The sequence below is a fragment of the Osmerus mordax genome, chromosome 8 (genome assembly GCF_038355195.1).
Source record: "Osmerus mordax isolate fOsmMor3 chromosome 8, fOsmMor3.pri, whole genome shotgun sequence".
In the NCBI taxonomy this organism is placed as follows: Eukaryota; Metazoa; Chordata; class Actinopteri; order Osmeriformes; family Osmeridae; genus Osmerus; species Osmerus mordax.
The window spans coordinates 10551798-10574761 of NC_090057.1; the positions used below are offsets into that span (position 1 = coordinate 10551798).

General features: G+C 44.2%; 2 protein-coding genes across 8 annotated transcripts; one reads left to right on the plus strand and one right to left on the minus strand.

Annotated features, from left to right (window-relative positions):
- Positions 1 to 294: 294 nt before the first annotated feature.
- On the minus strand, positions 295 to 14233 carry snx9b (sorting nexin 9b). 7 transcript variants are annotated; one of them, XM_067242076.1, is made up of 20 exons: positions 13928 to 14233; positions 10731 to 10817; positions 9992 to 10066; positions 9244 to 9375; positions 8588 to 8668; positions 7074 to 7239; positions 6865 to 6900; positions 6045 to 6183; positions 5754 to 5838; positions 5388 to 5513; positions 5129 to 5246; positions 4877 to 5007; positions 4699 to 4802; positions 4454 to 4557; positions 4275 to 4352; positions 3935 to 4011; positions 2392 to 2481; positions 2152 to 2266; positions 1835 to 1926; positions 295 to 1601 (listed from the first exon to the last, which is right to left on the minus strand). In XM_067242076.1, the coding sequence occupies exons 1-20, from the start codon at positions 13937 to 13939 to the stop codon at positions 1554 to 1556; spliced, it is 1896 nt and encodes a 631-aa protein (XP_067098177.1). In that variant the 5' UTR covers positions 13940 to 14233; the 3' UTR covers positions 295 to 1553. The 7 variants fall into 7 exon arrangements, with proteins under 7 accessions (XP_067098177.1, XP_067098176.1, XP_067098180.1 ...); XM_067242075.1 differs by having other exon boundaries at positions 5754 to 5841; XM_067242079.1 differs by lacking the exon at positions 8588 to 8668.
- Positions 14234 to 17055: 2822 nt separating this feature from the next.
- moxd1l (monooxygenase, DBH-like 1, like) lies at positions 17056 to 22026 on the plus strand. Its single transcript, XM_067242292.1, has 13 exons — positions 17056 to 17340; positions 17608 to 17754; positions 18413 to 18565; positions 19043 to 19123; positions 19426 to 19581; positions 19703 to 19805; positions 20075 to 20247; positions 20413 to 20504; positions 20707 to 20803; positions 21015 to 21074; positions 21258 to 21388; positions 21502 to 21607; positions 21802 to 22026. The coding sequence occupies exons 1-13, from the start codon at positions 17056 to 17058 to the stop codon at positions 22024 to 22026; spliced, it is 1809 nt and encodes a 602-aa protein (XP_067098393.1).
- Positions 22027 to 22964: the final 938 nt, after the last annotated feature.

The following is a 22964-nucleotide window of genomic DNA, read 5'->3' on the forward strand; positions in this document are numbered from 1 at the left end:
ATTCCGTCAGAGTTGGGTGTCTCGCGTGAAAAGACTCTTTCATTCCATCTGACCCCCCCCCACCCCACCCAAACACACACACTAGGCACAAACACGCTCTTTGACGCTGCACAGAGTCAAGTCGTTCTCTCTCCTCTCTGTCTCCACAGCGCGATATGAGGGAGGAAAATGGACTGCTGTGTGTGTGTGTGTGATGACCTCTGAAATATACTGATAGCACAGGACATGATTCATCTCTTTCTGCTTACTTTCTCACATAAACAGACACAAGAAAAACTGAAACTGGCCAGAATAGAGTATAAATCAGAGTTTATTCAATCAAAAAGAATTTCTTTCCTTTTTCAGGGTGACAAATATATTGCAAATATTTCTATACATAAAATATTATCTCAACAACCAAAAGCACATGCATCCAAAAGAATATATATATATAATGTATATTTTGTGTTTACAATGTGACATGAAAAGGGAGAGATTAGAGAATGATTGAAGATTGCACGGTGATAGGACAGGAGGAAGCAAAGCAAAGCTGGCAGAAAAACCTGGTTGAAAACATGGACCCAAACCCAACGATCTGAACGGCACTCTCTTCCTGTCTTCCTTTCCTTCCTAAGTGCTGACATGTAAAACGCCGCTGAAAGTACCAGTGCTCTCTGTGTGGCGCGGGAGGGAAGGAGAGGAAAAGACACGGTTGCGTTCAAGTATTGGGATGGAGCCATTGTGTTTGGCACTGGTTGTGTGGTAGGCGTTGGTTTCGCTGACGTTTTGGCTTCAATATTGGAAAGCATGCTAGCTCAAATACCTCATTGTTTCCTACTATTCACAAGCAGAAGTCTGCCTTTGGCTTTTCTGTCTTCAATAGCAAAGTGATGCGTCATCGAGTACAGGATGTGGGGAAAACAAGCAAAGCGTGCAGTTCCATTTTGCTCAGAAAAGGGACAAGGCACATTGACAGGAAGTGGGTGGAGCTTCCTGTAAGCGATTCAGGAAGTAAAGAGGAAACGGAGGGAGGTCACTGCCAGCAGTGCTCAGACACACTAACAGGCAAAGGGGCTTGGACACACACAGCCTCTCTCTCTTAAGGCTTGTAAATGACCGAATGCTTATCGTTTCCATTCTTTAACCTATTCATTTCCTGTGGAGACACGGGCACGAGGTCCATGTCATGAAGCAGTCTGAGGGCAGTACGATAGGCAGCACCCAGGCGGACGTCCTGGTTGAGCTTTGGCACACTGACTCACATAGGAAGTGGCTCGCGCTCCAGAATGAGGTCTGCGGTGGGACCGTCTCAGAGCCCCAGGCCCTGCTGACTAACACTAGTCTCCCCTTCAACTGTTTGGACACTGTTTACTTTAGACAACATAAACAGTTACACACTGTTTATAAGAGCTTGCAATGGCAGTTAATTAATGGGAGACATGGTACATCTACTGGACAAAGCGAAGGGGGTGGGGTGGGGTGTGTGTGGGGGGGGGTAGGGAGAGATAGAGAGATAGAGAGAAGTGTTGGATGGCTGGAGCTGGGAGGGGCAGCATGTGTGTCCCAGGGGAGGCTTACATGGTGGTAAACTGACTGTGAGCTTGCCTCAGCTTCTCAGCAATCTGTGGACAACAAGAACCACAACAGAACTTCCTGTGTAAGATGTAAGATGTTATGGGATGATATGGTAACACTATGGGATGGATAGTATATATCTATCCATACATATTATGGGATGCACTCCAAAGAATACCTTGAGTGAGAGAATGCCATTCAATACCCTGCCACACTGAAAGTGTGAGTAGTTTTGAGTGTGTGTGCGTGTAATATGTATTTGGTGTGTCTGTCTTCTTACCGTCTCGTAGAACTTCACTTGCTCCTCCAAGTACTGCTGCATCACCCTGTTGTAGTCGTAGATACGGTTGCTATGGAAGTGGTTCATCTCAGCTGAGAGAAACCAGGAAGTAAACTTAAAAGACTGCCACAAAGCATATTTTAACACCCCCTGTTTAGCACACAAGTTTCTATACGTTTGTAAAACATTGAAATCATCCTTTAAGGCATAATATATCTAAAATGAAAACACATGAAGATTTCTTTTTAAATTCATGACTACATTTAGTATATAGCTAATTTGACCCGGGTCTTCATTTGGACATAGCTCTTTGCTACCTTGTAGTGCATAGGACATGGTGCTAACACGTTTAGACATGGTCACTTTCTCCGGATGGGTGATTTTGCTCGTGGCCACCAGCTTGTCTCCCTCCTTCACCTTCTCTATGGCAGCCTGGTAGGGACACAGCATGCGTAAAGCTACATGGGGCATTTGATCCAAATCAATGAAAACGTTTGAAAACCTCCGATGGTGTGTCCTTTGGGGCTATCCCTTTGTTCCAGCCTCATGTCCCCTACCTTGTGTACTCCTATGGTGTCGGGGAAACATCCCAGGAGGCCCTTGTACTCGTTGTTCGTCTCCATGAGGAAGTGCAGGTCTTTCCTGGGCTGGACGGGGAGAACACACACACTAGTTAGACATGACACAGAGCCGATAGACAGGTAGCGAACGCCCTAAACCCTCTTATTGTCCTGAGGTCATAATAACTTCAAATTCAAACCTCAGAACATTATGTTAACCCTTGTGCTGCCTTCGGGTCACATGACCCAAAGGTTCACAACGAACCATCGTTGTGTTTACCCAATTTTACCCAATACAAAAACAAATAAATAGCATTTTCTTTTAACCTTCGCAATGTGGGGGGTCTGAGACAGCCCGACGGTTAAAAGAAAATGCTTCACTTTGTTTTTGTATGCGATAAAGTTGTCGCAATATGACGGTGGGTCACAATGACTGATGGGTCAGAATGACCCGAAGATAACACAAGGGTTAAATATTAAATATAAGTATGGGGCTTCGAATGACCCAGAAAATTAAAATCTGCAGCATTAATATTTTGTATTAATAAATGCCTTAGGTTTAATATGACCAGATATATACCGTAGTGGCTGTACCAGTCCCGGTGAGGTTGAACCATATATTAGGAAAGGTCAAAGGTGAGAGATTATACTAAGACCATCCCTTTTCTCTCTATTAACTTTTTGTTTAGATTATAATGGATGTTGGAAAGAGCAGTAACTCATAGATTTTGTCTTGAAATTGACTTGGTTGAAGCAAATAAATCTAAACTAAGTTGTTTAAATAAAACATTTCAGATGGCATAGAAAATTACACACATATCAGAGAATCGAACATACTGCGTACCTCATGTTCTTTGTCTGACATCCAAGATCAAATGAGTGACCAAACAAACTGCCTGACCAGACAGTCTGCTAAAATCCCTCCTAACTCTGTAACTACTAACTAGTAGCCAATGAATTCAGTCAAATATGGAAGGATTCAGATGAAAAGCGGAAGATAGATAAACAACACAGAAATGTAGGGCTTGGTATGACTGAATGCATGAATCCTAGCCAATCACATGGCTGCTTTTAAAAGCTTAAAGCTAAAGGCCTGTCAATCCTAGAGGGAGAGCGGGGGGGGCTCTGGAGCAAGACACATGCTTACCAGATGATTCCTCCATGAGGACGCTGCTTAGACATCAAAGAGAGGGCCGAGGTTGGATTTTAGTACAAGCCATAGAGACCAAGTCAAACCTTATATAAAATTCATTAAGGCGGCTATATATTCCCCAAATTATGTTGGAGCAGAGCTCTGAGGAAAACAGGGCATAGACCTATCACTGGAAATAGAGTATACTACCGTTTTCTTTAATGGTCACTTTTCCCAACACACTAGCTTGCAACAGGCTCAGAGTCAAACAAGGTCAAACCTTGCATATAAACAATGTAATGTAATAATTTACCAGATGCTTTAATCAAAGCAACATACAGGGGGGGGGGGGGGGGGAGGCAGCGGAAGGAGAGAGGGGGACTAAGAGAGACCGGCGTGTCCGTCTACCTGCTCTGCCACCATCTGAGCGATCTCCTCGTAGGTCTTTCCTGCTGCCGTCATGGCGTCGGTCAGGGTAGCCTCTCCTGAACACAAAAAGCACCAGAGATCAAAATCAAAATGCCTTTGCAAAGCCCTTTTTACAAGCAATGTCACAGGGGCTTCAAATTATGCCCATAGGACTGCGCCTAAACCAACCCAAAACCCTCAAAGATCTAATCACCTTCTTATCAACCATTTCTTGGTTAATACTTGATGAGAACACAGAATGTTCCAGAACATCCAACTCTCCTAGCATGGGCTTTAATATGAATGCATTTATAAATATGATATGGGTGTGCTCCAGTACCTTGGTATCCACTGCTCGTAAACACCAAGGAGAGATTTTGGAAGGCCTTGCCAATGCGCTGGTACTCCTTTGGCAAAGCTAGAGAGAAGAACATCCATTACACCAAGACCTACAACTTTCCACAGCATTGTGAAAGTATGTTATAGCAGTTATGTAGCGGTTTCTGTGCCGGTACATACGTCCTGTGCATCTCTTCCAGTGCTCTTGGCCCACGGTGAGGATCTCCTTCACGCCGTCGTCCATGGCTCTGGTGAACCTGCTGAACAGCTCGCACTTCTGCTCCCTGGAAGGACAGACAAATACAAACACACCGTTCAAAAACCACGCAACACGGCGACTCGTGCCACCGCTCCACGGTTGAGACAGACTTCCAGGTCCTTCTGCACATCAGCCACGGGTCAGGACAGGATGTGATGTCACTCACACTTCGATGGGGTCCAGGTCGGGGGCTTCGGGTTCTATCGTGGAGAAGATCATCACTCCCACCACCTCGTCCTTCTCTGCTTTTCTCTTCCCCGTTTTCCAGTCCTGCAACGGAAACGATGCTCACTAACAGCCAATGGGATCTCAAGAGACGTCGGTCTCTGATCCCGGCTGCTGACCTTCTCGTCCTTGTAGTTGAGGAAGAGCTGGAAGACGTCGCTGTTGGAGACCACGGGGTGTCGACACATCCTGATCATCCAGCCCTGCAACCTCTCCATGCGCATCTTAATGAACTCCTCATCAAAGCGACCTGGGGGGCGCGGGGGGAGGTTACATGTTACCACTTTCTTTTCTCCTTTCGGGAATGGCGGGTATCTGGTACCATCTCTTTGGATAAGAGAGAAGAGGTTGTCAAGAGACCCGGAGCTCACCTGTCACCTGCTTGTCCGGTAGTGAGGGAATGGGGATCGCCGAACCAAACTTGTCCAGGAGCCTCTCGTACAGCCAATCAAAGTGCTTGTATCTGTGATTGACGGGTCTGTTTGTGGTCTGTAAGCCAATCGCCACAAGTCATATATGGCCCGTGGAGTGTATGAGCTACAATGTCAATTTGCTCCTGACTGTCCCTAGGTAGGAAACACATGGATTTAACTGGAAGTCAGAAGGCCTCTACTTGAGAGCCAGACTCACATTGGGTGTGACCTGGTACTCGATGTAGCTCTTCAGTCCGTACAGCTTGGTTCCCTTCTTGGGGTCGGCCACCACACAGTCCAACTGAGACTCAGGGTACGCCCACACTGGACCCACCTCCCCCATCTGACAAACATGAGACATTACTAGAAACCCTTCATCAGACACAGAAACAGTAACTAGCTGTTAGCGGTAACCTAATGAGATGGAGACAGGACTGCCAATGACGTGCAGTTATGTTACGAAGTATAACCTACAAATACCCAACATGCCACTATCAAGATAGGACATCCTGAAGATAGTCCTGAAGATTAGTCCGTTCAAACCCTTGTTAAGAATACAGGCAGAGATGGATGACCAGCGTACATAGATGGGAAGCTTGTCTTTGCCCTTGACCAGCTGCTTGCAGAGGAGGAACAGCTCAGGGCCGGACTTGGAGAAACCGGGGAACCTGCTCGGAGAGGATCACACGTTTGGCGAAGTCAGAGAGCTAGTTCCAAAAAGGGAGCCTAAACAAAACTGCTTAGCAATCACTCTAGGAATCAATAGTTTGTCATCTCATCAGACAAGTATACAGCCTTAGTATTCAGACCCTCGGATAAAGCGATATGTATGAATGGTGAGTGTAAAGATGAGGATGAGTCCGCCTCGTCTTACTTGTTGAGGGAGATTTTCATGGAAGAGCTTCCAGCCCCGCCTCTCTGAAGGGCCCCCCCCTCCCCCCCCTCAGACTCAGCGTAGCCTCCCGACGACTTGACATCATCCCACTCGTCATCCCACTCATCGTCGTCAGCGCCTAGTCAGTCACACACACGCGCACACACACGTGAGTTACGCAGCCGACACAAACAAGTATCAACACGCAGACAAGCAAGAAGAGCGAGAACGTTCATGAGAAGTGCACACACACAACACAACAAGTCTTCAGACACACTCAACTGGCATTGTAGCCAAAATACTCTTTTGAATTCACAGAAAGCTACAGTATTATGCAAGTAAGGCAAGCCACGACTTGTATCAATCGGTCCAACAACACACAAGGTCTTGATCCGAAAGCATATCAGAGTTAGATCATCACTCGATAATGAATTAATGAATTATGTTAAAATATAAGATTATTTTTGACGTTCGCATTACTGTTAGATCTATTGTCACCAGCCGACTACAATTCTAGGATTAATCCAAGATGGAAAAGCTCTTTTGCAGTGCAAAGACATTAAGAAAGTGAAAAAACACATGTTTACACAGGGACCCCATTAAACTTTCCCTCAGTGGAAATATCATGCCAGAACAATTTACATACTAACGATTATGGAACAAACACACACAAACACACAAGCTTCCCACTTCCTACACACTATAATATCCATGCTGGTAGACATTCTAACCACGTGATAAATATTTTCCAACGTTAATCTAATCAACCTAATAAATACTCGCACAATCAGGGACACAGTTGCAGCAGGCAATTGAATACCTGCACAGTCAATAAGGTATGGGTATGGATAGATGGCTGGAAAAAAAGGATTATTTTAGTCATTTCATCCCTGTGACTAGTTTGCATATGCACCTCCATAAGGAACTTAAATAACAACCATGTACATTCATAGTATACCAGTGCCAGCCACCCATAGTTGTACCCGCCCCACGATCCCCTTGGTTGTCCCCAGTAAAAGTAGCTGCTACCTGGGCCTTGGTAGGCCTGGGGGTGGCCCTGTGCAGCGGAGCTCCAGGGATTCGCTGCAACATTCTTGCCCGTCTCTGTGCCCTCGGGCTTGGCCGCCCAGTTGTTGGAGGAGCCCCCAGTAGCGTCTGAGTTCCACACGGACCAGGGGTCATTTCCATTGCTGGCCTGGAGGAGGGAGATATGGAGGGAACGAGAGAGAAAGACCGAGGAACATTTTTGCCAATTAAGAAATGTTTCCTGCCGTCACCCCTCGGTGATGTACTGAAAGGGGTATAAAGAGAGAGACATATATATATATATATAGAGCTTGATAAAGAGAGAATATAGATACGTTCATAGACACCTTTGGACCTTGAATGTTTACACAAATATCCGGTCACACAAAACCCTCGGTAAACTTGCGCCCCATGCAAACAACACATTCAATTGAATCCTATCCTCATTCGCGCCCCCACGTCTCCTCTTCAGCACTGACGACATTTCATTCAAAGGGGAATCTGTAGGGTGCACCGCGTCACGGTATCCACTGCGTCTGAGAGTGGAACGGCTTCACAAAGACCACAGAGGACCCCTCACACACGGGCACCTCTCCGGGAAGACACGCGAGGTCAGACAGGGACGCTGTGGAGGCGTGTTACCATGCAGCAATATCCAGACTACCACCACGCCATGCATAGGCCGAGGGACAACATGCAGTGTCTGTCCTTGTGTATAGTACGTACGTGTGTGTGTGTGTGTGGTTGCGTGCTCCTGTGTTCTGATGGATGCGAAGGACAAGTCTATATTGAACACACCTACTCAATGGACTATGCGGACCCATGTAGACCTATAGAGACCCATGTAAACCCATATAGATCCATACAGAACTATTTAAACCCATGCAGACTGTGTACTGACAGGTCAGGTCAACCCTACTTTCCGCCTTCCCTAGTACTCTCAGAATGACAATGCTTATACAGACCTCATTTTGAACACATGCCCTGAGCTAAATACGTTTTGTAATACATGAAAGTACATACCGTTTGTAATACATACAACATTTGGCGCTACAAGGGTAGATCAATCATGCAGTGGTGAAAGCTTGTATGCAAGAGCGTGCTCACTAATCAAATCACTCATTGGATCATTACATTTGACTCATTTAGCTTTTATCCAAAGTGATAATATCTTGTGTGATAATTGGCTTCTTGCTGATTGGCAGCTTGGAGGAGGGCATGATAAACCAGCGATAGTGCTGATCATGCGTGGAGCTTTCACTGATTGGTCTGTGACGGGGTCGATAAACTGCATATGTATGTGTGTGTGTTTTGAAAGAAAAATGTGGAGGGAGAAAGAGAGAGCTGGAACATCACAGGGCGTGTGGGACATCATGCGTGTGCGCAGGCTGGGATAGGATGGAGGGTTGCTGGTTTGGGGAGAGGGGGGTTACTTGCACAGGCAGATTGGAAGGATATGGGAAGTTTGGCCGGGGTCTGGGGGCAGACATGCTGTAGCCCACCCCAGAGTTGGTTACCTGGTCAGGGGAGGAGAGGGAGGAGGGGGGGCCCGGGGTGTCAGGGGTGTCCGGCTGGGGGCTCAAACCCCCAACATCCACCTTAATCGAGGGGGGAGGAGGGAGGAGGGGTTGGAGAGGGTGACATCATCACAAAGCGCCTGCAAGTGAAGGGTTACCCTGGTAGCAAACACTGAGGTGGCGTCAAATTGTGTGCGTGTGTGGACCTTCACTTCTGCATATCAGAGGGATGGGACGACAAAAAGAATCCCACTGGGGTCCTTTTTGTCTGCACACTTCTCCTTTGATCGCCTCTGAATTTTGAAATTCACAATTCTTTCGGGAGGTGGTCACCAAGCTGTGCACTGTTGTGTGTGTGCTATGAGTGACCCATTTATGCACACATACACACACATGCTTGCACACACACACACACACCATGTCATGACCTGCTACACTGGGCTTGCCCCTTCTCGTCAAATCATTTCTACCATGTTGTTTTCAGATAAGTGGTTCAAAAGGACGCAGAGATCAGGGGAGAAAACTAGGAGTCGTTATTGGGACACAGACATAGTCTGAAATACAATGACGAAACAGTTACACAACAACGCAAGACAGCTCACATTTGTTTGAGCTGGAATGCATAACAGAGCAAGTGTGTGTGCGCGTGTTGTTACCTGTGGTGTCGGGTTGGCTGCTACAGGGGCAAACGCATCGAAGAACGACAAGTCAGGAGCGGCTACGTTTCCAACATTTCCTACGTTTCCTACGTTTCCTACGTTTCCTCCTCCTGAAGAAAGCTTACCAAGCTGGGGGGGGGGGAGAGGGGGGGGGGCAGAAATATACGTTAGTAAACCTCATCCACAGAAGGAAGATTGCAGTATTAAGACAGTGGCCTGCGCTTTGAAGACAGGGGGATCTCTGTCTTACATTAAGCCCTTCTGCTTTCAATAAAAAGCATGTGGTTATTGACTGTCTATGAGGATATTAAGGTCCTGTCAGAAAAGCAAAACATCTTGGGGCAGCTGTGGAGGTAACTTTAGGTCATGATACGCACACGCACCCACCAGAGCCGTTTCAGCTCCGAATATGTTTGGATTTAGCCTAAACTGTTTAGCAGATCTCTTTTCTCCTCCCATTGACTAGCCTGAGCTCACATCTCTTGGTTGGCTGTGAGCTGGCCAGAGAGTGAATTCCTCCCTTAATGAAGTACTACACACACAGACATGCACACACACAGACACACGCATACACATACAACTCTGCAAAACGAAGATCGAAAAGCTTTCGATTCAAACCACCCCGGTATCCATCTGTGTGGTTTCTATGAATGATGGCACTCTTCTAATTTCGGCTCTCACATCAAACACACTGGGCTAGCGCGTTACGAAACAACATTCAAAAGTTGGCAGTTGCCTTCCTGACCTCGATATAGTCTTCTGGCACCAGTCCCACCTCTCCTCTGGAGTTCTGAGCTTCTATCCAGCCTCCTCCGATACTCTGCAAACGAAACAGGGCCAAATACCAATTGAGAACGATGGATTGGCTGGCGCTGAAAGCGGCCTTCACCATCGTATGGCGCGATGACAGACTTGTACAGGAAGCACACGGAGTGACCTTTGAACTCCCGTCAAACTGATGATAACCGTGGGTGACATCACGATTGTTCCTCCTTTAAAATAGGACCCATCTTTTATGGTCGGTGATCATGTGAGGCTTTTATAGACCAGGAACCTCACAAAAGGCCACAGAGGCATGGGTGAGTCAGCAGCACTGGTCACTTCATTATGGAGCGTACTAGACTTTTCACACAATAATGTATTGATGTGAACCGTCTGGTTTGGTGTTGAGAGTGGGATCAAGGGAAAGAGTGTGACATGTTTGAGGGCAAGGTCGAGGGTACGGCTGGAGAGACAGACAGGTGACAAATGGCCCGGGAAAGAGGGAGGACGACAGAGTGAGAAAGCAGGAGTCCGATGCGATTCGGGGATATGGCGATATTGTGCATGTTATCTCCATTTAAAAAATTAAGAAAACATATTGATACAAATGTATATGTTTCTGTGTTTAAAGCAGAGATACGTAGAGAGAGAAGGCTAGAGTGGAGAGAGAGAGATAGAGAGAGAGAGAGAGAGAGAGAGAGTGTAACAGACATGTGACTGACCTGGTTGGTGATGGTGACAGTCTCTCCTTCTCTCACCGTGAGCTCATTGTTCCCGGCCTCAGCCGTGAAGTCATACAGAACCTGCGCCTGGGAAGACACCACACAGCCGCGCACGCACGTCACGTCAGTATTGGGGCCGTTCCTGTTTAGCATGTACATTAATGCTTCACCCTCAGTGTCTCCATCTATTAATGTTCAAATGTATGCAGATGACACTGTTCCTTATACACATGCAAAAAACAAAAAACAGGCTGCCACTAAACTAACTGCAGCATTGGTACATGTCTCTGACTGGCTAAAAACGTCATCCCTACACTTGAACACACATACAACAGTCTGTATGTTCTTCTCCAAGAAATCATCAAATGCACAGCCCCCTGATGTCTTTATTGAAGGAGAAAAGCTCTCAACTGTATCTGATTTTAAATATCTGGGGATAATTTTAGATTCCAATTTAACATTTAAAAAACATTAATTTTAGACATGTAAGGCCGTACTTACAGAGGCAGCCAAACTTTTTTGCATGCCATGATCTTTTCTCACATCTCGTTCTGTTACACAAGCAAGTACAACAACTCTGAAAACAACAGAGACCCTCTACAAGCAGACCTTAAAAACTCTAGACCAGAAACCTATCAGCTATCACCACTGCCATATAACAACAAAGTATAGCTTATTCAAATTTGACAGTTTCTTACAGTTTTTGGATGCCTGTCTCATTTTTTAAATATGACATGGGCTGGCACCTGCACCGTTAAAAGAGTTTGTAAAGCTGAAGGATGGCAATGGCTTGGCAACTAGGGCAGTCACCAGGAGAGACTGTGTTATACAGTATAGACACAGTACGTTTGGACAGACAGTCTTCTCAGTACGCGCCTCTAATTACTGGAATACCCTCCCTACTGATGTAAGGGAGTGCGCCAGTATTTCAGCGTTCAAAAACAAACTTAAGAAATGGATAAAAAATAACCAGACCTGCAACCATAATTAGGCCACTGCATTATTCACACCGTAACTTATTTTTATGTCTAACACCTTGTATGTCTGTCTGTTTTTATTTTAACAATTGGTTATCTTAACTGCACGGTTTTGTCACACTGTTGTTCACCTTGTATGTCTGTCTGGTTTTTATTATTTATTTTAATTGCCCTGCCAAGGGACAACGGATGAAAACGAGCTAATCTAGATAATTCCGGGGCATTTACATTTTTACATGTTTATTAATGTACACTGTCCCTTTTCAAATAAAAGCATATTATAAGCGAAAACATGGTTAAAATTATGCATGAAGAGGGCTAATCTGAAACAGGCTGAACAAGCTGGTCTGGGTTGGCATGCTGAGTCAGCACCAGTACTGAATAAACACCTATATGTCTGAGCCACGCCGCGTTATTACAGTAGGGAATCTCACTCTCGACCCCAAAGACTCCCGTCTCCCAATACAAACAGACCCAACAATCACAATTCAAATCCACAGTACAGTAGGCTACATGTCCCAAACCCAAAGATAGAGCGACAGAGCAGTGGAACACAGAGCAACCCTCATCAAATGTAAAGTAGCCTCCCTCCGTCTCTCTCTCCGTCTCTCTCTTTCTCTCTCCCCCCTGCAGCCACCTGGCCCACAGACAGGGAACTGAGAGTGCTCATTGTGTTACCACTTCTTCATCTTAATCATGGAGGCTTTTAGAAATGACCACCAGCTTATTCTACTGAATTGGAACCATTTTGGAGGTGGATGTGAGAAACTTTATTTTAAAGATTCTAACGTTCCCTTTTCTGGGTATTTACCCTATGGCTACATTTCTTCCTTTCACAGCCTCAAGTCAAATTATTGTAAACACAAAACAACAATCCCTACTGCTTGATTATGTCAAATTGTAGGATGTATGTTTAGTGTTTTGTATTCTATTGTTTAGTGTGTTTATATGCTACAAGTGACAAAAGAAAGGGTTGAATTTCAAACTAATGATGGTGTGATACCAGAAATAAGCCAGTCAGAACAGTGCAGAATGCACAGTGCAGAATGCACAGTGCCTCATCCATGCTTCTAGCATAGTAGCTAGCCAGTGAGAAGGAATGTCTGTCTATTTAGCCTTAGCCTCTGTGAATAGAGGTCTATTTTTGAATTAGCCTAGCTAGCTGCTCCCATGAGTCAGGAGGTGGCTTTCAAACAGGAACTAAAGAAGGAGATGAAGAGAAAGTGGGAAGAAGGGGATAGAAAGAGAATAATGAGAGAAAGGGAGAAATCTAGACTAGAGGATGTCAGAATCACAAATGATCTAGTCTGATCTAATGTAATCTGAAGTCAGTCAACATAAACTAGGCCAACTTCCTTTGGGACTTGGTACACTGTCACACACCTGATGTGTGACGAGTTTGACACTTAATTTCACATCGCCTTTTCCAAGCCCAGAGCACTTCCTTATGTACAAAACAATTCTTAGAATACTATGATGATGCAATAAGTGCATTGTAATAAGTGGGATAGGATTGTTGGACAATTGACTGATTTTCACCTCCATCCTTGACAAGCTGCATTACAAGACACAGAAATCAGCACAGCAAGTTAGGGATGAAGGTTTGGATAAAAGAATACTTAAATGTCCACAAAAAATATTGAAAAATGTTGAGAACTGATGCAGGCACCCAAAATTTAAGGGATTTAGGTATGCAATCCTCTTTTTTTATTGTAAAACGTTTTCATTCAAGCCTCATGAAGGCCTACTAGCAATGCAAATAATAGCTATAGGCTCTTAGAGAGATGGCCCATATGTATAGGAACGTAGAACGAAGGAATTGAATCAAAGTATTAAATAACACACATCAACGTAATTGTTGAACACAGTTTACACCAATTATTTATATTGGAAACTGCAGTTCCCAGAATTCCTTGCGTGGAGAAATGACCCGCACTGGAAAGGTAGTAAAATGTCACAAGACACGTTTTAATGAGACATATTTTCCATGTTTTTACAAAGCATACTTTGTAAACGTTAAATGTCAAGAATTCACGTGCAATTTAAGTTAGAATAACGTAGAACATATCTTTTCAACGCAGTTGTAGACTATGAGCATAAAAAGACTACAGTGTAAGACTACAACTCCAGACTCTTCTACGCCTTGTCAAACCGAATAGCGCAAATTCAGTAGATCGCGAAGTTTCTGAAAAAAGCACTAAATTAAAAAAGTAATCATACCTTGTTTGCCATTATGGTAGCCTTTACCGAACATTACAAAACGGCCCAGGGGGTTCAGGGTTTTCAAATCCTCAGCTTGACATTTCCCCGCTGCTCAACTAGGCGAAAACAAGGCAATTCTTCTTGGGGGCAGCGCCGCAATAGCCTACAAATTTTAATACATCACTAAATACAGGTTGCCCTTTAACCTCAAGTTCAAATAGTTATGCGCGAGAAATACTGCGCTATAAACTATACTAGTTCAATCTTATTTCGACGTTTCTACCGGGGAATTCGCTGTCGTTATGACTTTGTGAGTCCAGTACAGTACCGGGGAGTACGAAACCGGAAAGATAGCCTGGCACTGACAAGTCCAGTAATGGTTCACTCCAAGACCAAACCTTGCTTGAGATACGATTTACGATAATAATAATAAAAAGGATTTCACTATACTAGCTAGTCTGCCATAACAATAATTATAGTAGCCTATAATTATTGCACGTACTTATGATTGCGCTTATGATTGTTGGTAAGGCGGTTATTATTTTTGTTGGTATTTTTAAATTTATGACTGGCAATTATTATTATTTTCAGGCAATCATGAAGTGAGGACCCTATCTAATTCATGAATCTATGAATATTGATCCGTCATCAATGCATGTTTTTGTATGATTTTTTTAAACAATACGTGAAATATGATTTTTTTTAAAGCCTATCGTTTTTTTTTTTTACACCAAGTCAAGTGGGACAAGAAGCTAGGCTAATATGAAAGACAAATCCGAAGAATTTCCTATGTGGAAGTCGCCAGCTACCGGCAAAACGTATTGTTGCAGCGTAATCTAGTTCTGCTTCAGAATGGATTTGCGTCGTTGAATGATTGTGACGCAAGATGTCACAAAACATCTTCTAGCTGCTACATCACAAAATAAGTCATGTAATTTAGATCATTTTATACTCAGCGTTGGGTAACTTGGGAAACGAATGCATTGATTTATGTTCAATGTATGTCTGCCGCAGTTATTTCATTTTAAGTAAGTGAGAATTCTGAAAGAGGTAGAACCAGGACTCTTTTCATGATCTATCAAACTTTGCTGTGGCTTGTAGAAGCCTATCACGGATTAAAAGAGCCTCAGTCCCTACAGAAGCCTTGGCAGAGGAAGTGGGTGAGACAATCCAGGACATGAGCCAGGTCACAGGCCTTGCTGTGGGCCATACCCTGGCACCCAGCACCTCTGCTGCATCGTCTGAAGCACTGCCTATCCCCAAGTCAGCCTGGGGAGCCAGGGAGGCCTCCCTCCACTGTGCTGAGCGCTGCCACAGCCGGTCATCCTCCATTGACACATCCTGGCCGTTCGCCGTCTACCCCCGATGTGTAGAACTTATCCTGGAGGAGAGAATGCTGCCCCAGCTGGAGGGGGCATGTCCGTCTGGGACGAGGGAGGGCTCCAAGAACCGGGCCCGTTCGGCTCCGTCGGTGGGATCCGAATCCTTGGAACCAACCATCACAGAGAAGCCGGAAGAGGAGGCAACGCCGGCCATGACCAACAGGTCCTTCTGGAAGAAAGTGAGAGACTGTCTGGGGAGGAAGAATGCCATTAACTCAGAGAAGAAAAGCAAGGTGCAAGATGGAGGCCAGGAGAAGGTCAAATAACCCTTGTGAAATGATGTGTAGGTTTATTATGTACATATATGGTGTCAGTCATCCTAAAGGTCTGGTTGTGTTGTCTTTTTTTCCAGGAGGAGAGACAGGTGGGTCCTGGCTACTGCTTCCCCTACTTCTCAAATTGGCCCTGACCTGCAGAGGGTGATGTTTCTCAACATACACTTCCTGGTCTTCTTCATCACTTCCTGTTACTCAATTCTATTTTAATAATAAGGGATGATCAGAAGTGAAATGATATTACCAGGCATCTTTATTTCATACTATTAGTTTATCAGTGACATTTAGTCCTTACCATATTCATAACAAAATCAAAACCTACAAATTGTGGTGTTTTACAATGTCATCTGTACATATCAGAGGTACATCTGATCTCACAAGTCTCTAGTTATTCATGTGACTTTTGGAGAGGTTTCTGTTGTGGCAATGAGTTTACGCAAGGATCACAGTCTTGATCCCATGCACATGGCTGCGTGTTTCTATGAATCTTCTACCTCAATAAACTTCTACCAAATAAGACAACTGAACTTTTCCCATAGTACCTAAACACCCTTACTCCATTCCAAGGTTATTGTTCACAATACACAATGGGCTACAGGGCCTCTATTCCCTAGCAACACTGGCCCCCAGAGAAGAAGTTTAAAGTCCTGTTGTTCATACAGGACAGAACCAGAGTCTCAACAACCATTCTACGTTTACACTTTATTTTAATGCTTAAATGCAAAGTGACATACAAATAGGTCATTTAGATGTGTACAGCAGAAGTTTAAGGATCAGAAGTGCATTGTACAATATGTTGGTGGTCAGTCAAGGAACAGTCTGTATTTACTATTCCCAGCGCAAAGTAACATCACAGCTACCAGGCACAGTGAACAATAATAATATCTTAACTCCAGTGCAACACCTCAATTACAGTGATGCATAGCACAGTGCAGCAAAATCAACGACATCAGAAGTGCAATAATTGCCAGACAATGTTCCAACAGGATTTCAAATACAACGTGCAGAGAATGGACAAATACAGGTGTCACAAGATGGAATGTACTGCTAAGGGCATCTTTACACTTTATACATGGTTTATGTAAGTAAAAGAAGCTTCTTAAGTGACGTTAATCTTAAGTTACAAACATCAGGTGCTTGGTTGCACTTGCCGTCAATTAGTCCAGGCTGGTTGAACAAGTTGACATCAGTGAAGAGGGAGGGAGCTTCTGGATAGGAGGTGGGAGGAGCTTCCAGAACTCTGTGGTTCACCTGTTACCACCAGTAACAAGAGACCCTTGTAGAAAAGGAAACAGAACAAATATTTCAGAAAGGCATCGAATTTGCACCAGCGTTTGTTACCTCATTGCAATATTGACAGGAATATGTGTGTGAACCCGTCTGTCATTTAAGTCCTGGACACACAGGTTCCAAGCTTTGGGGCGATACCTGAGGTCTCTCTCCGATCCAGCTTTCTCTTCTCCTCTGCTCCTCCTGGCGTGGAAATAGGATGGCGCAGCTCCCCGCACTCTTCCTCCTCCTGTCCCTGCTCTCAAGCCGACCTCCAGGGATGGAGGGGCAGGTGACGGACTATGCCTTGCCCTTCATGGAGCACCTTGACGGGGCCGGCCAGGTCACCCTGAAGTGGGGGTTCAGTGATGTGTTTCAAGATATCACCTTCCAGCTGTCTGTCAACACCACTGGCTGGGTGGGCTTCGGGTTGAGTCCCAAAGGAAACATGATTGGGGCAGACATTGTCATCGGGGGAGTTGGATCGAATGGCACCTACTTCAAGGTACAGTGTCCTCACCTTTTAAAATGGATTACAGAAGAACTAGTGGTGTATTTCTGTGTTTGAAATTTCCCATGTCATGATTGGTGTGGCGAGTGAGTGAATTGGCTCCAAAACAGGGCCAATCTGAGGATAAACATATATTTTCTCGAATAGTCTTGAAAGCCAGGTGATTCCTCTGATAAATACGAAGAAATGACAAACTTATTCTTATTTACAGTGTGTTCATCTCTCTGAACTTCTATGTGTCTAACATTTGTTGTGGTCTAGGATCGTCACGGCATAGGGACCTTTCTCCCCCCAGTGGACGAGGAACAGAGTTACACTCTGCTGTCTCTAACTGAGCTGGATGGACAGACCTCTATGACCTTCAGTAGGTCCATTCAAACTTGTGACAAAGACGACGTTCCAATCACTGTGAGTTCACACACACACGGTTACAGTAAATACATGGACTGTGGCTTGAGGGTTCTTCTAGGTGATCGGGATTCCAAGCACTGTTCCTTACCGTTGAGAATGCCATGTTCCAGTATATCCCTACCTCCATGTGACGTGGAAACAATAAGTATGGCCTTTAGAACAAAACCCCATCACGCCCTGGGAACACGATCTCATCTCCTATGTGAGAACCTTTTCTTCAGGCCCAGCTCTGGGTTCCTGCACCAGAAGATTATATGACATTGTTGTGTATTATTGTGGGTAATTGTATATGCTCTGTTATATTGTTCCGATATGTCTCAAAGCCCTGCTCTTGTTTCCTACTTATCTTCCTCCAAATCTTTTCAGACTGTCTATGCGCCACTGAATGCACCCTAGAGATCGGTTTGCATTTCCCTCTAATATTGTTGTGACTCATGACCATTGAGTATTAAGAAATATTGGGTTAGGTATACAAAAGCCTAGATATACAGTATGTAACGAGGTAGCAAAACCTCCAAAGTAATAAAGAACAACTGAAACTCTATAGTTTACAGAATTGTTCAATTGGACAAATCAAGGATGTCAAAACAGGTTTGATCCTCCATGTGTGCTTGTCCCTATCTAAACCTTAACTTTTCATCCCCTCCTCCTGTAGGCGAGCCCCATCAAACTGATCTATGCGTATGGGACCACAGATGAGATCAAATACCACTCGTCCCGCAGAGGAACCAAGGAGCTTAACCTGCTGAGGTACACGCTCAGAACCAGCCCACCGCTCGACAACTACCTGAGCTTCACTGTGGAGAATGTAAGAGTCACACTCCATAAGTTTCCTCTTCAAAGTTTCCTCTTCAGAGAAACCAAATCTTTACGATGTCATAGAAGCCTTCACCACGACCATTTTTCCACAGTGTTACATTTGATCAAATCATTCTGAACTCACTGTACTTATAAAACTGTATTATAGGGAGTCAGTTGGCTGAGCGGTGAGGGAGTCGGGCTAGTAATCCGAAGGTTGCCAGTTCGATTCCCGGTCATGCCAACTGACGTTGTGTCCTTGGGCAAGGCACTTCACCCTACTTGCCTCGGGGGAATGTCCCTGTACTTACTGTAAATCGCTCTGGATAAGAGCGTCTGCTAAATGACTAAATGTAAATGTAAAGCATAAGCATGTCTACCAAACCGGGGTGAATCCAGTGAATAGTTCTGTGGTGTTGGGACGTTTGCTCTAAAGGATGTCTGTAGAGCTTTTATTGTGTCTTTCCGGTCCATGTCACAATTGTAGGTCACTGTCCCTCCTGTTGTAACGTACTATCACTGCAAGGTGATGAAGACTCACATCAATGGGAAACACCATATCTATCGGGTAAAGCACATCTAAATTATAACATGATTCTGTGGTGTTGAGTAACATGTCCAATAACATCAGGCCCTTCAGAAATATGGACTGTTCATCTCAAGAACAGTGTTTGTTTGATGTATGTACATTCTCACATTTCCCGTTACCTCAATTCTCTCTTCTCTCCTGTCCTATTTTGCCTCTCTTTTTCTCCTTTTTCTTTCTTTCTTTCTTTCTTTCTTTCTTTCTTTCTCTCTCTTTCTCTCTCTCTCTCATTTACTATTCTCTCTCTTCTCTCCCCTGCATCTCTCTCTCTGCTTGGACCTCAGATGGAACCTGTTATTGAGAACCTGGATCTGGTGCACCACATACTGGTGTATCGCTGTCCCTCCACCATGAATCAGACCTCCGAGGGTCCATGCTATAGTGGTGATGGTGACGAGGAATGCTTCAGTATGATTCACGGCTGGGCAGTTGGAGGAGGGGTAGGTGTCTGCCCCCGGCAAGGAAATGTACTCAGTACTCACTAAAGTGTGGTTGAACACGGAGGACTGGTGCCTAATCATTTACTGACTTGAACATGGCATGCCCCCTTTTCTCTTTTAGCCATTTGAGCTTCCAGAAAATGCAGGTATGTCCATTGGAGGAGCGAAAGACAGCCATTTCTACAGGATTGAAATTCACTACAACAATCCCACCAAGGCTGCAGGTTAGGCTTCATTGCTTGCAAATTTAGTGAATACCAATTGATAGGACCTATAACATTACATATGATAATATTTGTTTTCAACCAAGAGCCTGATAGAAAGGAAAATTCTTCTTTCAAATACTGCAGACAGTTCAACTGGTTTAGCTGAGGTTCATAACAGGCATGAACTGTGGCCAAAGATTAAGTTTGTTGCTACATAAAAACCGTTGTTGTAAATTTTGTTCACTTCACTTGCCCCATCTCTCTCGCCATTTTATCGCCCCCTGCAGGTCGAAGGGATAACTCAGGTATGAGACTGTACTACACCAGCCAGCTCAGGGAGCATGATGTGGGCTTGCTCACAACGGGGCTGTTGGTGGCTCCCTTTGGAGGCTATGCCATCCCCCCCCATGCCACAGACTTTCAAACCTATGGATTTTGCAACACCTCAGACTTTTCGAAGGTACGCTAGATTACTTGCCCCATGTAAAAGTTCAAAACCTAGAATGACTGTCCTGGAATGATTTTGGATTTGACGGTGTAGCCATTATCTTATGATATAGAGGAACGTTTCTTTGTTTGTGGTTTATATTTGTTCTTCCTTGTCTCCACCTCTTGCTCCCTCTAGCTCCTGGATGGCCCTGCCCCAGACCTCAATGTGTTTTCAGTGATATTGCACACTCATCTGGCCGGGAGGAAGATTAGAGTCGGGCACTTCAGGTGAGAAAGACTTCAAAACAAAAATAATAATAGTGGAAGATATGAAGGGGGTGTCAGTCTTAATATCCACACTTGTCCACAAATGATATACCGTCCCTGTCAGATCTTGTTAAGATTTAATTTTGAAATGTATATTCGTTGTGAATGGGCGAATGTTTCTTCCCTGCTATAACGTTGTGTGCACTTTCATTCCATTCCGTAGGGGTGGGAAGCAGGTGGACTTCCTGGGTTTGGATGAGAATTACAGTTTTGATTATCAAGAGGTCTACAATCTGGGGGAAGTCAAGACCATCAAGCCGGTAATCCTGATATTACTGTACTTCCTGTGTCTAGTTGACTTGCTCCCCCACCCACACACACATGAAAAGGCGATTCTGCAGACTTCATTTGAGTACAATGTGTATTTCTTTCGGAACATTACTGCTACTACTACAATGTTATAGTCTGTCCAGTCAATGGCAGATCTCAGCTCACTACAGATCTGTTCACAAATATTGGTTCTCATTGCAGGGTGATGAAATTCTGGTGGAATGTACCTACAACACTGAAAATCGCACAAGACCTACATGGGTTGGTAGTAGCATAGAATTAGAAGAAATGAACACACCCTTCTGTTACACACCACATGACCTCCATCTTGATGTTTAGTACCTTGTCATGATCTATTTGACAGGAACTATATGATCGGAGAAAGGATAACAGCACCTTACCATCAAATAACCCTATTACCTCCACTTACCTCTTCTCTCACAGGGAGGTTTGGGCACCACAAATGAGATGTGTCTAGCATTCCTGTACTACTACCCTGCCATCGACATAAGCAACTGCTGGAGCCACCCTAACATGCAACTCCTGGCAGCCACAAAGAACGAAACACTTCAACAGTAAGAGTGGTTGTCCCCAGTTGGACACTCTTTAATGCATATATGATGGTGGGATCACTGTGGCAGCCAGAACCACTCAGTGGGATTTAGTCATGCTTTATGTTGTGCCACAGATTGGTTGATGATTTGAGTACCACAAATTGGACTAAAGAGGCTATCACTAAACACAAGGCCTTGATGAAGACAATTCCTCAATATGAAGTTGTCAATGATATCTATGTAAGTATTAAGACCAAATATTATTATGGGATGCTCCAATCCTATCTTCTTTTGTGGGACCTTTAAGGTCTTTTGAGCCTGCGTATCAATGATGCTACATCCATTTTTAACCTTGTAACAGTGAACCTATTTGTGCTGATCACCACAAAACACATACCCTCCCTAAATGTGTCATTGTTTGGTCTTGCTTACAGAATAATTACACCGTCACCAATGGGGTTATGGTGCGGGATATGATGAAAACAGCCACAGCAAGTTGCAATAGGGATTTGGTTACAACATCTCCCACTGCATCGAACATCTCCTCGTATTACACCCACTTTGATGTAACGTACGAAAATGTGTCCCACAGAGATAGAGGTTCTTGGGTCATGTGCTCAGCCGGATGGCTTCTTCTTCTTCTGTGTACAAAGCTATGATGGGAAACCCTCCATGCTGAGTATGGTGACATTGTCCACAGACACATTTCACTTGTGGCCAGTGTTGTGGTTATGTCACTATTGAACAGGATTCCAATCCAGGCCAAGGCCCAACTGATCCTTACCCGGTTTCCAAGTAGAGTATGTATCTTAAACGTTCATAACCACATACCATGATGTCTCAGCAACATTCACTTAATCTGGTTACAAACTTTCTCTCAGTGGCCCTCTAGTTGATGGGTTGTTCTTTGGCACTATGATCCAGAGAGGCTGCACAATAGATCTGTTAAACTGTGATTTATTACAGGGACAGAATAATCATTAGCCTGTACTGAGCTTACAGTATTTAATATAATTCATATTAAAGTTCATACAATTGGTTTCTAATTATACCTGAAACCAATGTTTGTGTAGCCTATGGTTGTCATTGAAAATAAAACTTTCAATATAAATTGTTATATTAAGGCTTTTGAATGGTTATTTTTCAACTATACTTCTAAACGATACTCATTTGAGTCCATAGAATTGTAGCCTACTTGGTTCTTATGGGTTGTGGATGGTCTAATAACTGAAGGACAGTATAGGTGTAGGTAGGTAGACTTTGTACGGTAGTAGTGTGTACTTTGCATACGCCAACGGGCTAGGCATCTTGTTACAGCAGGCTGCTGTAGTGGAAGAATTCTGAAGAAACTGTATGCTCAAATAGTCAGGATGCCGGATTTGTACTAATTATTTATTCAGTACCGTAAAGTACTTAACAGAGCACTCTGAACTATATTACACTACCATGGTCTGTTCTTTTACATGTTATTTTTTTTATAAAATCTATTATTATTTTCCTGTCTAAAGCCCGGATATATATATATATACACGAATATATGGGTTGTATATATATAGATATATATTTTAGACAGGCTCTGCCAAAATTGAGAAAGAAG

What these genes read in the sequence shown, in the direction of transcription:
- snx9b (XM_067242075.1), bottom strand. An exon ending in ATACCTTATTGACTGTGCAG is followed by an intron (nt 6,184 to 6,864) that starts GTATTCAATTGC and finishes GTGACTGACTAG; the next exon opens with GCGCTGACGACGATGAGTGG. An exon ending in ATGAAAATCTCCCTCAACAA is followed by an intron (nt 5,842 to 6,044) that starts GTAAGACGAGGC and finishes ATCCTCTCCGAG; the next exon opens with CAGGTTCCCCGGTTTCTCCA.
- moxd1l (XM_067242292.1), top strand. Translation starts at nt 17,056, where the DNA reads ATGGCGCAGCTCCCCGCACTCTTCCTCCTCCTGTCCCTGCTCTCAAGC. An exon ending in TGAGCTTCACTGTGGAGAAT is followed by an intron (nt 18,566 to 19,042) that starts GTAAGAGTCACA and finishes TCACAATTGTAG; the next exon opens with GTCACTGTCCCTCCTGTTGT. An exon ending in ACACCTCAGACTTTTCGAAG is followed by an intron (nt 20,248 to 20,412) that starts GTACGCTAGATT and finishes TGCTCCCTCTAG; the next exon opens with CTCCTGGATGGCCCTGCCCC.